At 33.5% G+C, this 15,311-nt stretch overlaps 1 protein-coding gene across 1 annotated transcript; it reads left to right on the top strand.

Annotated features, from left to right (window-relative positions):
* The first annotated feature begins 1,330 nt into the window (after positions 1 to 1,330).
* Positions 1,331 to 15,089, top strand: LOC126974014 (SH3 domain-containing protein Dlish). Its single transcript, XM_050821382.1, has 7 exons — positions 1,331 to 1,540; positions 1,672 to 1,865; positions 2,273 to 2,460; positions 2,704 to 2,870; positions 8,708 to 8,806; positions 8,876 to 9,033; positions 11,467 to 15,089. Exons 1-7 carry the CDS (start codon positions 1,492 to 1,494, stop codon positions 11,629 to 11,631), a joined length of 1,020 nt encoding a protein of 339 aa, XP_050677339.1. The 5' UTR covers positions 1,331 to 1,491; the 3' UTR covers positions 11,632 to 15,089.
* The last annotated feature ends 222 nt before the right edge of the window (positions 15,090 to 15,311 follow it).

Raw genomic sequence — 15,311 nt, 5'->3', positions numbered from 1 at the left:
GAAATGTTTGCAACGTTTTTCACGAAGGAAGATGGACTTTGTTTTTGTAATGACATTAAAGGTATGTTTGAAGCAATTGGCATACCCTGTGTCCCTAGCGAATGGTGTTTATTTATTGACAGCTCTACAAAAAGTTTAAAAGCAGTTCTATTGCACAACGGAAATAAATTTCAGTCTCTTCCAATTGCTCACTCAGTACATCTTAAAGAAAATTATGAAAGTGTCAAAATTTTGCTTGAATCTGTAAAGTATCGTGAGTATAACTGGGAGCTGATTGGAGATTTTAAAATGGTGGGATTTTTAATGGGGCTACAGGGTGGATATACAAAGTATCCGTGTTAATTGTGCTTGTGGGATAGCAGAGCGGATTCTAAACACTATATTCAACGGTCATGGCCTGTAAGAACAGAATTGTGTGTCGGAAAACAGAACGTCAAATTTGAGCCGATTGTTGAAGCGGAAAAAGTGTTAATGCCGCCTTTGCACATTAAGTTAGGGTTGATGAAACAATTTGTTAAAAAACTGGATGAAACTTCAGAAGCTTTTGGATACTTAAAAAAAAAATTTCCGAAGTTATCGGAAGCAAAGGTTAAAGCTGGGGTTTTTGTTGGTCCGCAAATAAGACAGATTATCGCCGATGGAAAATTTCCAACGTTGCTGAATCGTACACAAAAAGCAAGTTGGAACAGTTTTAAAGCAGTAGTTTCTGGATTTTTAGGAAATAATAAAGCTGAAAACTACGAAAAGTTAGTTGAGGATATGCTTACAAATTTTAAGGCCATGGGCTGCAGGATGTCATTAAAAGTACATATGCTGCATGCTCATTTGGATAAATTTAAAAACAATATGGGAGCCTATTCCGAAGAGCAAGGAAAACGTTTCCATCAGGACATCATGAATTTTGAACAACGCTATCAAGGCCAATACAATGAAAACATGATGGGCCACTATATTTGGGGTTTATTGAGAGAAAGTAGCTATGAACATAAAAGAAACTTTTCTGTAAGCTAATTTGATAGTAAAACTTAATAAAAATAATAAACATTTTTATTTCAATAGTTTTATTTTCATTCAAAAATTAAAATCCGAGATTTTTAAAAATTTCGTTCAATCAGTCTTCTAAGCACAAAAGCAAAGTTTTTCATGCCATATAATTTTTTTCCGTCTAATTACGACCTAAACTACCGAAATTTAATGCTTTGCAATCAAAGTCAAATTTCATGTTGACCCGTGTTATCAGCACTTTGAAGTTACGATAACTTTGACGTAAGAATTACATTCTCTGTGGCTTTGCTTTGCGTCAAATTTGCTTTCTGCAATCTGTTTGCAATCGGCAGAAGTGAGAAGTCTGAAAAGCGACAAAATTTTAATTTTTTTCTGTCATACAGTTGAAAATATTTTGATTTATGTATGCACAGTGCAAAGTTAATTATTTTGTGTCAAATATGTTTATTTGAAATTCAACATAACCAGTTTATTAAATAAAATTAAATGGCGTTTTTGTGTCCTGTGCGAATAAGACGGGGAAAGAAAAAGAAATGTAAGTAACACACATGAGCTTTCCGTGGGAAATTTAAGTCAATGACCTTATGGTTTGAACCAATAGGTTTTAAATCTTAATTTTTTATTGAATAGAGTAACTTATAATATTTTATTTAAATTTATTTTTAGCAAGTAGTGATGATTCTGACAAGGACCTTTCGAGACCAGGATCAGGTTTGAGTCCTGGCATGGGTCGTATAACTGGTTCTGCCAGCATTGAGACTTTAGTAAGAGTTGGGATTGAAAAAGAACATGGACTCAGTCCTGACTCAAAAATGGTAGTTCTTCATGATTTTGCACCATGTGTTGATGATGAACTGGAGGTACGTAGCTTTATAAATATTCTATATATACAAAATATGTAAGACTGCAAATATAATTTATTTATAATGTAACTATAGCACTTATTCTATGAATATAAAAATATGTACCTATCTTAAAACTTCTCTAATCTGAAATAACTTTGTTGAAACACAAATATAGTACTTTGTTCCTCGGTGGTGAGAGATATTGATTCTAACTACAAATATTATAGCAATCCTGTGACTTTGTATGTGTACCCCAACATTTTGGAAGAAATTGTTTTTAAGTCTAATTAGACTTAAGGCCATACTAGATTTAATTGAAATCATTAGTTAATTTAGATGGTAAAAAGTAGACAAACAGATATAGATACTTTTATATATATACATATAAGTTTCAATGATATAACCTTTCCTATAAACTTTAGGTCAAGAGAGGACAAATAGTGAATGTATTGTACAGAGAAAATGATTGGGTGTATGTGATAGTAGCAGAATCTCGACGGGAGGGTTTTATTCCACATTCCTACTGTGCACCATGTGAACATCATGATTTGAAGAAAAAACTACCAAGAAGTCGTTCCCCTACTGATTTAGCACACAGAGATGTGTCACAGTAAGTAATGTATATTAGGTCATTTATTTCTTACTGAGCAAGCTAATTTTCTCATGGTATCTCATAATAATAAATATGTATAATTGGAGGTCAACTACCCTGCAGGTCAATCCGATCACATTCGTTTTCCACATAGCACAGTATTTTTTTAATTCATACAATATATTGCGCAAATTCAATACCATCAATATGAACCTTAAACCTTCAGTAAAATTTTTAATCATTCTTTTATTTTGTTAACAGGCTATCTCTATCGGATGGTGCAACAAATGATGGTCACTCAGAACTAGGAAGTGAAGGTGAAGCATGTCCATTTAGCAAAGACCCCTCCGGTAGATATGTTGTCCTCTACACATTTACCGCACGGGACGAAAATGATGTTGATGTGGAAAGGGGAGAATTTGTTACAGGTATGAACATTTTATCATCCCTTTTTGTAAATGGTTTTAATAATAAATTGTTTTGTTTCCATAATAGACTTATATTATACTAGCATGTCTATCCACACAAGAGAGAGAGAAAAGTCTCTAACACAGACAGAGCAAAGTAGAAAAGGCAAGCAACTCATCTAGTGTCACAAGTTAATATGTTTATTTCTAGAACACTTAGCTTTGCCACCACAAAATTGTTTAATTAATTAAAAACTAACGAAAATGTATATTAATTGTTTTTCAAAATCATGTTATGTGAATATTATTTAGAAATTTTCCTGTAGCTGAACTTGTTTATGACTAATATAATATATTTACTATCTACTAAGACATTATTTCTGTCAATGTACTTATTGTTTGTAACAAGCAAGAAAATTACTAAAATATTAAGACTCAGCTTTTCGTCCATATATTTGCCATCTTGCGGCATTTCAGAAGGTTGCTCTTAATCAGATTCAATGTAATTAATGAAATTTTAAGATATGTCTACATTTATGTGAGATTCAAATTCAAATATTTTTATTCAAGACAAAATTTTAACAAAAAAACAACAGACTTCAAATACACTATTCCAAAACAATAGATATAATATGCACTAAAAAGTATAAAAATAATTGCGTATTTTTATACAATATAATTAATTAATCTAATTCTAGTTACGGTTATTGCTATTTTTGGAATTTTTTGGACTTTTATGGTTTTTCTCATGGATGCAATTGTCAGATCTGGACCAAAATACTTTCAAATAAAAAAATAATTATCAAAATCCGTTCACCCAGTCGAAAGTTTTGAGGTAACAAACATAAAAAAAATCATACCGACGAATTGATAACATGAATTGATAACATCCTCCTTTTGTGAAGTCGGTTAAAAATGGGATGTGACATCACTTATTGAAAGTCAAAAAACTACCACCCATTCCAAAATGAATGCTTCAGGCCTGAGAAGAATGGGTGTGACAAACTCAGCGGACTTATTTTTCATCAAAAATAAGATTACAAAGTAACATTGTACAATTAAATTTATTATTGAATAGCCTGAGGCTCCATTCCCTCTGTGGTATCATTAAGAAAGTCATTTATGTTATAGTAACCTTTACCACACAAAAGTTTTTTAACAATTCTTTTAAATTTCGTAACACATTTGTTGTGTACATTTTCTGGGACATATTGTAGAAGCATCGTCCATGAATTTTCGTACAAATTTAACTTGTAATTTTTACACATAAGCCTTTTGAATAACGTAATTCTTTTGTTTTGAACATTTTCTGGGATCGTGTTGTAAAAGCATATACATCGCCCCACAAAAGACTTGCTAACTCGACTTAGCCGAGTAGTATTCATAGGCATCAGTAGGCATTATAAGCTTATGTCTGTTCCTGGTGTTAACAATATGTTTATGACAGTTTCTAGCAAATTCATTTATGTGCCTATGAAGAGATACATTACATTATTAAGAATACGAGGGTGGTACTGAAAATTTCGGGAGTCAAGGCAATGACACAACATTACTATTTAAAAATGTATTTATTGCTTTTCGAAGTATTCTCCGCGAAATTTGACATTTTTTTCCATACGATGGAACCACCAATCATTCAAGCAACTATTCCATTCGGAAGTTGGGGTCTCTAAAATGGCCGTTTTGTAGGCGTCCACAGCTTCAGGTGATGAAAATCTCTGACCACGCAATTTATTCTTTATTTTAGGGAAAGTATAGTAATCATTAGGGCTTAGGTTGGGGCTGTACGGCTAATAATTATATAATAATAATCTAATAATTCTATGTTTTCTTGCTCTAAAAACTCTTTTGTTCTGTGCGCGGTGTGAGAACTCGCTTTGTCGTGATGGAGGATGATGCGGCGGTTGCAGTTCTCTTTACGGAGTTCAGAAACGACCTGTCTCAAATAAATGCTAGCATACCATTCTGCATGAACCGTTCTTTGTCCCTCAAGAGAAATAGTCGCAACATGGCCGGTTTTGGAGACAAACGTGGCCACCATTTTTTTTGCAACACTCCGTGAACGAACAATTTTTGTTGGCTTTAACTCATTTTCGAACACCCAAACTCGTGGCTGGTTTTTTGTTTCGGGTTCGTACGCGTATATCCAGGATTCGTCACCTGATACAATGTTGTATACAGCATTTGAGGATCCTGCGTGGAATCTTTCAAGAGTTCTGACGCACCAAGTAACGCGAGCCGCTTTTTGCTCTTCACAGAGCAAATGCGGTATCCATCGGGAAAACAACTTTTATACACCTAATTGTTCATGCAAGTTTATTTGTATTTGACTCATGTCAATGTCTAAAATTGCCTCAATTTCGCGGTATGTCACATGTCGATCTTCCTCAATCAGCTTACGCACAGCATCAACGTTTTCTTTGGTGAGTGCAGTTTTTGGACGACCTTGACGGGGATCATCACTCAGCTTGACACGTCCACGTTGAAATTCAGCAAACCAGCGATAAATTGTGGTTTTTGATGGGGCTTCATCACTAAATGCAGAAATCATCCGGTCAACACACTGTTTTTGTGTTAAACCACTTCGAAAGTCATAATAAATCATCGCTCTATAATTTTCTCAAGTCAATTCCATTTTCTCAACGACTAAACAAGTTTGAAAAGACCTTGTGACAAGACCGAGATTTTTTTTTTAAATAAATAAATGGTATTCGATTTTTAATACCAAGGAGTTTTCAATTAAAAAGATTTTAATATGACAGAAACAGTGGAAATATTCCATTCCCGATATTTTTAGTGCAGCCCTCGTATATTGAAAAGCAAGTCAAGATGTTAATTTCTTTGAATTTTGCTGTCAATGATTCCTCAGGGCCTGGGTTATAAATAGCGCGAATTAGCCCTCTTCTGCAGCACAAATATTGTATTAATATCGGCAGCGCTACCCCATAGCAATATACCATAGGACATAATACTATAGAAATAACTAAAGTATACCTACTAGCCGCGCCGTATCTATGTCAGTTAATTGTCTAATCTTTTTAACCGCGTATGCTGCAGAACTAAGTCTGTTCGCCAATCCTTCAATAGAGGGGCCGCATTGCAATTTGGAATCCAGAGTAATGCCAAGAAATTTAGCAGATTCCACCGGTTTTATCACCTCTCCGTTTAACAAAACACTTGCATCAACATTTTTGACAATTAGTATGGTAAATTTTTATATTTCGTTTTCTTGCTATTTAACAATAGCGCTAAACCAGTACACGATGTCAGATAGAATATCGTTCACTTCATCATGCATAGCTTGTTTTCTTTTCACTTTGAAAATCAGTGAAGTGTCGTCCGCAAACAATACTACCTTATGTTTTTTCTCTACAAGATTAGGAAGTTCATTTATATAGATAAGGAAGAGGAACAGTCCGAGAATAGACCCTTGTGGTATCCCCATACTGAGAGGAGTCCCAGGAGATCTCCTGCCATTCACGTCAACCTTTCTGAATTCTATTGTTTAGATATGAAATCAGAAGATCGAGCGCAGTTCCTTTTATGCCATAGTGACATAGCTTCCAGACAAGCGTTGAATGTTGAACACAATCAAAAGCCTTAGATATATTACAGAAGATGCCAAGTGAATTCTGCGATTCCTCCCAGGCATCAAAAATATTCTTGATAAGCTCAACACCTGCATCCGTTGTTGAACATCCCCTAGTAAAACTAAATTGTTTCAAATGAAGTTAGAGAGTTAGAACTTATGAGAGTTAAAGTAAGTAAGCATTTGGCTTAAAATTATTTTTTCAAAATTTTTACTAAGGGTCGGCAAAACCGACACAGGACGATAGTTATTCGGGTCAGAAGAGCATCCCGACTTAAATGTTGGTGTAATTTTACTATGTTTCAGAAGGAAAACCGCCATGATTAATACAATTATTAAAGACTATTGCAAGATATGGTGCTATGACATCAATTATTGAACTTATTATTTTATTAGAAATGCCCCATATCAGCAATTTTTTTCATGTCTAGAGATTTAAAAGTTTTTTGCTTATACAATGATCTCTCACTATATAGTTCATATAGCCTTTGTCTGCTCCTATGAATGCCAGCTGTTGCTCGATCATTAAATGACAGGAGACCACCTGATTTGACTGTCTTAGAAGTAAATATAGAAGCAAACTCTGTTTTAATTATTTTAAATAACACAATATCATACATTTCATTGGGATTAATATTATATTTGAAGAAATCCAAATTTGAGAGTTTAACTGACACATTGTCTCTATATTTCTCCATTCGCCTATTATTCACAGGAACAAACGTAAACTTTTTAATTTTAGTACATTTATTGACCTCAATATGTAAAGACTAACATTTAAAGGCTAACTGACCAAAGTGGTCTGAACTCAGTTTCTTTATTATTGCCTGAGAAATGGGTTTATAATTGGTAAATATGTTATCAATACAGCTTTTGGAGGTGCCAGTTACTCTAGTAGGCTCTAAGAAAATATTGATTAAATCATATGATTTGAATAAAGATCTGAATCTGATACTGGTCATGGATTTTTCTAATAAATTAATATTAAAATCACCAAATATCATGATATACTTCTTAGATAATTTTAATAAAACCTCCTCCAATACACTTTCTATTAATAATTCATATACTGCATCTGGGGGTCTGTATATACTAACAGCAATGGCGCTCTCGAGCTCTGCACAGGCTATTTCAATTGTACGTTCAACAGAGAGGCCCACAATATCTTCTCGTTCTTTGAATTTAAATAATTTACTTAGCATCTCTGTTATACGTGTATTAGAGAGCTGCCACGTGTAGCCTTTTCTCTGCTAAACGCACTTGCCACAGAAGTTAAAAATGAGCTCATATTTTTTGAGCCAGTGCTCTGTTAAACATATTTATATCTTTATGATTGATAATTAACTCCAGTTCAACTTCTTTACCTAATAATCCTTGCATGTTTTGGTGCATCAGGTTTGCAATTTTACAATTATTACTTATTCTAGTACTTGTAATATAACTTTGTGTTTTTACACTGCTAGAGGAGTCCCCTATTGTCTTATTGTTTAATTTTTTGGATAATATTCCAAATCTTTGCTTAAATTATTACACAGCTCAATAGAAGCAGTGGTTATTAAATTAATACTCTGCTCAATAGAAGCAGTAAGTTTTTCTCATCTGCCAATTTTCTGATATTCTGATTTATTTTCCTATATAACATTTATTCAATTTAACTAACTAATAAGTGTTATTCGTTTTAATCTATGTTGCCTTGTTCTCGATGACATTCTTAAAAAAGTGTTTAAAGGCTTATTGTCAATTATCATCACCCTGCAACACACATACAGTAATTTTTGCAAATCATGTGGAACATCTGATTGCATAATAATGATTAGAGTAAACAGCTTTCTAATATGTGTTTTTATCCTTTTAATGAAGATAATGGTAAGAAAAATGGAGATTATGTAAATTATTTAATTGACATCAGACATTGTGTGTGCAAAGATTCAAATTAATCTGACGTTCTGAAGGTGTTGTAAATCACGTTCAGTGTTCCGTTACATACAAACCTACATACCAAGCTTTTAAAAGAAATTACAGACTGTTTAAATCATTGTATTATCATTGGTCCTTGGTGCAAAGTTTCAATTCGATCCGATTAAAGTTCGCGAAAATCGTGTCCAAATTTCCGCTACATACTTACATAGATATAGGTCAAAGCGTGTAAGAAGAGGTTTTTGTAAACTCATGGAATATGGTTATTTCTATCAATGCCAGTTTAAACATATTCTCACTTCTCATTAATCTATAATATTTTATATATCTTTATATCGCTATTTTATTACAGTTCTTAATAGAGAAGACCCTGATTGGTACTGGATAGTAAGGAGTGATGGACAAGAAGGTTTTATACCCTCGGGCTTTGTGTACCCAGCAGTAGTTCAAGGTGAGACTTTTTTAAATAGCATAGTGGGTAAAATTAGTATGAAATAAAATTCAAATTTTATTTCCACAGCGACGCCACAGGACCAAGGAAATATTCACACATTGCCGCAGCAACATAAACTGAACACATTAATGTTAAGCAATAGCAAAAATATAAGCAACCTCCCGCAACAGGACAATGACGGCCGATACCACGGAACTGAACTAGTCATGTTGTATGACTACAAGGTATCTACCAGAATGTTATGTTACTATTTCTTTTATTTCAGCCAACACAGACTAGAATATTGATAACATATCATGCCGTTGCGTCGCCTATTAGAGTTTTAATTTACTTTATCTACACCCATGCTTTAAGTCCTCTATTAAAGATTCTGAAACAGTTAGCTTATTGCCAACATTAAAACACCCAATGTTCTAATAACCATTACATCATCCAAACGAGTGTTGTAATGTTGTACTGAATTTCATAACAACACTCCTATGTTTGTTTTTTCGATCCCTCCATGCGCAAAGAGTTTCAACAGACAGCCACATTCTTATTGCTCGATGCGTGGTATCTGTATGAATTTCAAAAAAAGAACATTTTCGTTTTCGCGCGTTCCATACTACTAGAACGTCGCGCGCCGTAAAAAAAAGCATTCACGACTCGTGGTCACACCAGTTTGTCACACCAGTGTGACTACGAGTAATTTTTATTCCTCGTGGTCACACCAAGGGTTTTACTACACCCTGTTGGTAATTGATATAAGTGATGTGTCAATTTCAATTCTCATGATATCGACATTCTCGATAGTTTAGATAACGAATGATTAAGAATAGAATTCACACCACGGGTTTAACTACACTATTTTATTAAGATGTAAAATTAGTTAAAACGTTAGTGGTGTAATAAGTACCATGTGTCGAAATAGGCAAAGATGTTTAACTTTTGTACATAGGTATATAATTAACGAAGTATTTCCATAAAATGGCCTAAAGAAATATTATTATTAATAAGTTTTGTTTGGGTATTAATGATCAAATTATCTTTCTCAATTTGTCTCTTTTTCCTTGGGCTTTTTTCAATGACAATTTCCATATCCTCTTTTAAGACAGTTAATAATTTATTTATTATTAATTAATTTATTATTATTTATTTTTTAATTTAGTCCACATAATAACCCTTGGTGTGACCACGAGGAATAAAAATTACTCGTAGTCACACTGGTGTGACCACGATTCGTTAATGAAAAAAAGTAGGTTATTCGAATCCCCGCCATTTTTCTTCGATATTTTTATTGTTTTGTTTACAAAAAAAGAGCGATTCATTTTAAACGCTGCAAAAGAACATTATATTCGAGTGAATTTTAATTATTTCACTATACAAAATGTAAATTACTACTAAAATAAATAATTGTTTCATTAATACTTAGTTTATTTGTATATAATCAGTAATGAATGATATTAGGTTACTACTAGGACTGGTGTTTTAATGTTAGCAGTAAGCTAACTGTTCCAGAATCTTTTAGAGGATTCATATTCTGGGTGTAGGTAAAGTCTTGTATGCAACTGTTGATAATTAGGTATTAAAACACTCATGTGATAAATCCACATTCGTATTTTAATACCCCTTATTACACAACAGTTGCATAAATAACTATTACATAGTATAAAATTAAATCCCTTCTGCCGTCTGTTCGCTTAGATCTTTTAAACTATGCTACGGATTTTAATGCAGTTTTCAGCAATTGATAGAGTGATTCAAGAGTACTTTTCTGTACAATAATAATTACACAAATACATACATATTATAGTACAGAAAAGCCGAAAAATTCAACTTTAACCGTCCCTGCTAATCAACCACTGCCATGGTACACATTGTTTTAGTAACATGACCACTATGACCACCATGACCGAATAACATCTGTCGGGTCAGCTAGTATTATATATATATATATAAAAGGATTGGTCTCCGCTGTGCTCCAACTAGATACCGTACTACCTAAGAACAATAGCTTTTTTTATTACGGCAACTATATTGTAGTGTGTATTGTCTATTAAACTTAAACTCAAATTCAAATTTAATAAATTATATACGCTTCCTGTTATTTTACATTGAAATTAATAAAATACAAAATACTTACTGATGATGTGCGATCCCAGTGTCTTTATTATTTCTTGTAGTATTATTTTTACAAAGTTTTACTACGCAAACTAGTTTCAATTATTTGCAAAGTTTAGTTTAAAATTAGCAAACATGTGGCACGTCAACGTCACACATTGTTCGAGACTCTCGGGACTCTGTCACTAAAAGAGGTTCTTTCATTGTTAATTGTAATTATTGAGTATTGACGGTATCCGACTGACAGAGCTCTCTCACTTTTTTTTTTCTTATCCGTTCCAAGCCACAAACATCACATTTTAAGGAATTCGTGTTTAAAGTTTTATTAATATTAGTGTATTCCATACCTGTGGCTGTGCATAAGTCATGTACAGCCATTTAGAGTGACAGTAGGGCTGCCAATTTTTGTCAGTCCGTTAATATTTGTTTTTGAACAGGTTTGGAACGTTTTTCTGGAATTACGTCCAATTAAGGTGTGTCTATTAGTTTCCATATATTTATTGTTCTATTTACTTAAAGCTGTTTGTTTCCCAATGAAAATAATTGAATGTGTCCAGGCGCAGGCCCCTGACGACCTGTCGGTGAAGCGCGGTGAGTGGGTGTACGCTGACCTGACGCAGCAGACCGTGGAGGGCTGGCTGTGGGCCCACGCGCCCAAGTCCCGGCGCTCCGGCTTCATCCCCACGGCCTACGCCCGCGCGCCTCACACCACCTCACTCTAGACTGAACACCTTTACTGAGGCCGGCGAGACCGGATAAATAATGTAAACAAACAGACCCTTACCATAATACATTACGTGTATTGTGTCGTTACTGACTTACATTGCTATAGCGAGCGATTATTATCTCTTACCCTAGCTTATAAAAAACAATATTAAACAATTAAAGTATTAAAAGATGCAACTTCGGTAGCTAGAGGTTCCAAATTTAACATAAACACTATTGGCAAAGGCCTTCTACAGTTCCAGAGCAACCCTGGTCGAATATTGGCCTAATATTTGAGATATTTCATCTTCCCATCTTTTTGGTAGCCGTCTTCTGAGCCGTTTGTCTTCTTTTGGGTACCAGAGAGTAACCTGCTTGACCATTTTTCTAGGTTGCAGTGCAGCAAATGACCTGTTCATCTCCATTTTTGCTGATCAATCCGCGTTAGGATGTCTTTTGTTTTTTGTCGTATGAATGTATAATGTCCTTAGTTTTAAACCCAACATGCTCCTTTGCATTGCCCGTTGACACACTGCAAGTTTCTCTCTGTGTTGTTGGGTCAGAGCCCAGGTTTCACAGCCATAAGTTGTGCATGGTAGGATGCACGTGTTGTAGGTCTTTGTTTTGATGTTTATGCTTAGGTCTTCGCTTTTTAAAATCTCCTTTAGTATTCCGTATTGACTTAGTTTTATTTTATTATCAATCCGTTACTGTTAGTGTTATTGTGATTATTTGAATTTTAATTATTTAATCACTGCCTGACAGCTCTAGACAACCTTTGTAATATATAAAGTATTTTCAATATTTAAAGATATCTATGAAAATGTTTAGAATCCCTGAATCATTGTTTACATTCCTTATCTCGTCTGGTTGGCCTTACTACACAACGTTACACTATCATACAATTTATTTATCAAAATGGTCGCCATTTTGTGACGTCACACTGACATCAGGTCCAGGTAGACAAAAAAATCACGACGATGACGTAACACAGACGGAAATATCATTAGAGCAACGCCTCGTTCGCTTTCAATTTATATTCAATTGCATGGGATATACTTTACATAATTTTTACATCTAGATAAAGTCTCATGCTTTTAGACAACCGAAAAATACAGGCCAGACTTAATACTTTGGTGTGCGCGACAAACTACGTCTTACACTCACGATTTGTATGACACTTTGTGTAAGTGTGGGTGCATTTCTCAGCTCAAAATATTTGTTTCTGGTTTAAAAAAAACAAAACTTGTATCAATCTTTAGCACGGATCACTTCCATTAAAATTAGTAAACAAATACTCTAAGCTTGGTGGTCTACTTCTACACGAGATTGGTATTCTTGTGGTATACCTTCCACAATAGTACGAAGAATAGAATAGAACAGCAAGAGACTATCTAGACGTATAAATTGTTAGATTTTACCTTAAAACGACATGTTTCAACATTTGAACAATTTCATTCTAAATAAAACACTTTTTAAAGGATTAAACGCGTGTACTTGCTACTGTGTTCTTAAATTATTTTTACATCAAAAGTTACATCTTTATTATTAATGTAACTCGACGTTTCGTATCCTTTCCAGAGCAAAAACGAATTTATTTATACTTTAATAAAACGGCGTGAACCAATTACAATATTAAAGTAAGTAATTAATTACAAATTAAAAGCTAAACCTATTACACAAATAATAGTTGTTAAATACAAAGTTTACTGTAATTAACTAACAACCAATAAATATCCAAACACCGTTCATCCATTTGAATGTATTTTACACAGTTTAAATAATAAAAAAGTGATTTATTTAGATGTGTGCGTTTATCAAAGAAAATTTCAATCTACCCACAATGTGTAAGCCACAGAGGCATGCTGTGTTATGGTATAAAGGTTGTTGTAGTGTAGTGTCATGACTCAATTCCAGCACTCACTGTGTCTTTTAACAACAGGTGGGCTGGGTACATTACATAATTATTCCCATAAAGAATCTCCATAGTAGATTGATTACAAAGGGTTAAAAATCTTGCGATTATAAAAATATGCCTTTTAAAAAAAGGCTTGGGTTAGGTTAGATAGATATGAATCTCATATATTTTATAAGCAATGAATTTAATATTACATAGTTAATAATTATCTTTTAATTTGTACAAATCCAGAGTTATTAATATGTTATGGTCTTACGGATATTTTTATGTCATTATGAAGAAGTCAAAATATTCTTGCCATTATTTTTATGGTGATAGGTTAGTGGCTCCTAACTTGGCATGTTTGGTATTTGGCACTATGGCTGAGTTGCATCATTTTAGTTGTTATAGTTAAGGTTTAAGTAAAAGTTAACGTTAACAGTAACGTTGACTTTAACATAGACTGCGGAATGTGTTGTATAGTTGTTGGCATAGTTAAAGTTAAAAACTTAAATATCACGTCAATATCGAATTTTTATTTGAATCTTTTGACAGGTCGCTAATTATCTATTTAACATTAACAATAGGTTTAACCGGCGAAGATTGGATGGTTACGATTAACAGTTACTTATGACGTCATCTAAAAATTTTCAAATTGTGCAACACATATTTTGCTTAACCGGCACTTTGGCATGTTTGTTATTGCTAAAGTTACTTGATGCAATGCGTGTGTAGCTATTTATTTATAACAAAAAAGCATTTATCTTTTTTCTCAATAGGTCAGTGACGTGAGTCTACTCTTTTCATGATGTACGATATTTGAAATTTGTGAATATTCGAAATATGATTTAAATTGATATTCTCGATGTTTACAATATATTATTGAGCCTTATACTAAGTACTAAACAGCGCAATGTAAGGTAAAAAATAGCAATTGTAACTTAATTGATTTATTTACAATGTTACATGGCACTTAGATTACTTCTTGCAGAGTATTTTTACCACTTACACATTGGCCAATGCGGCTTCAATCTTATTTGTGTGTATATCCATAGTGTCTGTTTAAAAGAAAATTAACTAACGAATGCCTTAATTTTTTTTAAATTCATTCCCGATCTATAGGAAGGCAGTCACTATGAGTCTTTTCTGCGCAAAGGGAGCAGTGTTTAAACCACGCTACTCGAACAAAACAAACACATTTCCGAGTTCATAGTTAATACTACAAATTCCTTTTGGAATAAAAAAAATATGCTAAATGGGTACGCGAACTCAGATTATGTGAAAGGCTGAAATAGGTACACTGATCTAGTGTAATGGCATGAATTTGAACTTGAAGAGTACTTCAGACCGATTCTTAATGGTCATGAAGATAGGTAACTAACTCTATTTAATTAATATTAATGCGATGGTGAGGCCATAATGTTTAGTTACGTTGTTTAAGTCTTCCAATTATAGTGTTAGTGCAATTGAAAATCGCGTTTATTATTGTAAAATATTTTTCCAAATTGGACTGATTCGATATTATGCTTTACTTTTATACTTTGTTTATATTTTTAATGAATAAAAGTTTTTTATCAATTGTAATTTTTATTTCGTTTGTGCCTCTTTCATCAAAGTCTTAAGTGATGGATGTGGGGAAAGTGAAGTGGGAATTTTAATTTCTCGTTTATCCCTCTACTTAGATCAACGTCTCCTTAAGCGGCGACTATCCATCATTAATGAAAGTTTCTACTGCTGGGCAGTATTAAACTTAAACTCCCTTGTTATTCAGATTCCTTCTGGATCTACGTCCATGGCGGT

The sequence above is a fragment of the Leptidea sinapis genome, chromosome 31 (genome assembly GCF_905404315.1).
Source record: "Leptidea sinapis chromosome 31, ilLepSina1.1, whole genome shotgun sequence".
Classification (NCBI taxonomy): Eukaryota; Metazoa; Arthropoda; class Insecta; order Lepidoptera; family Pieridae; genus Leptidea; species Leptidea sinapis.
This window is presented reverse-complemented; position numbering and strand designations above follow the sequence as displayed.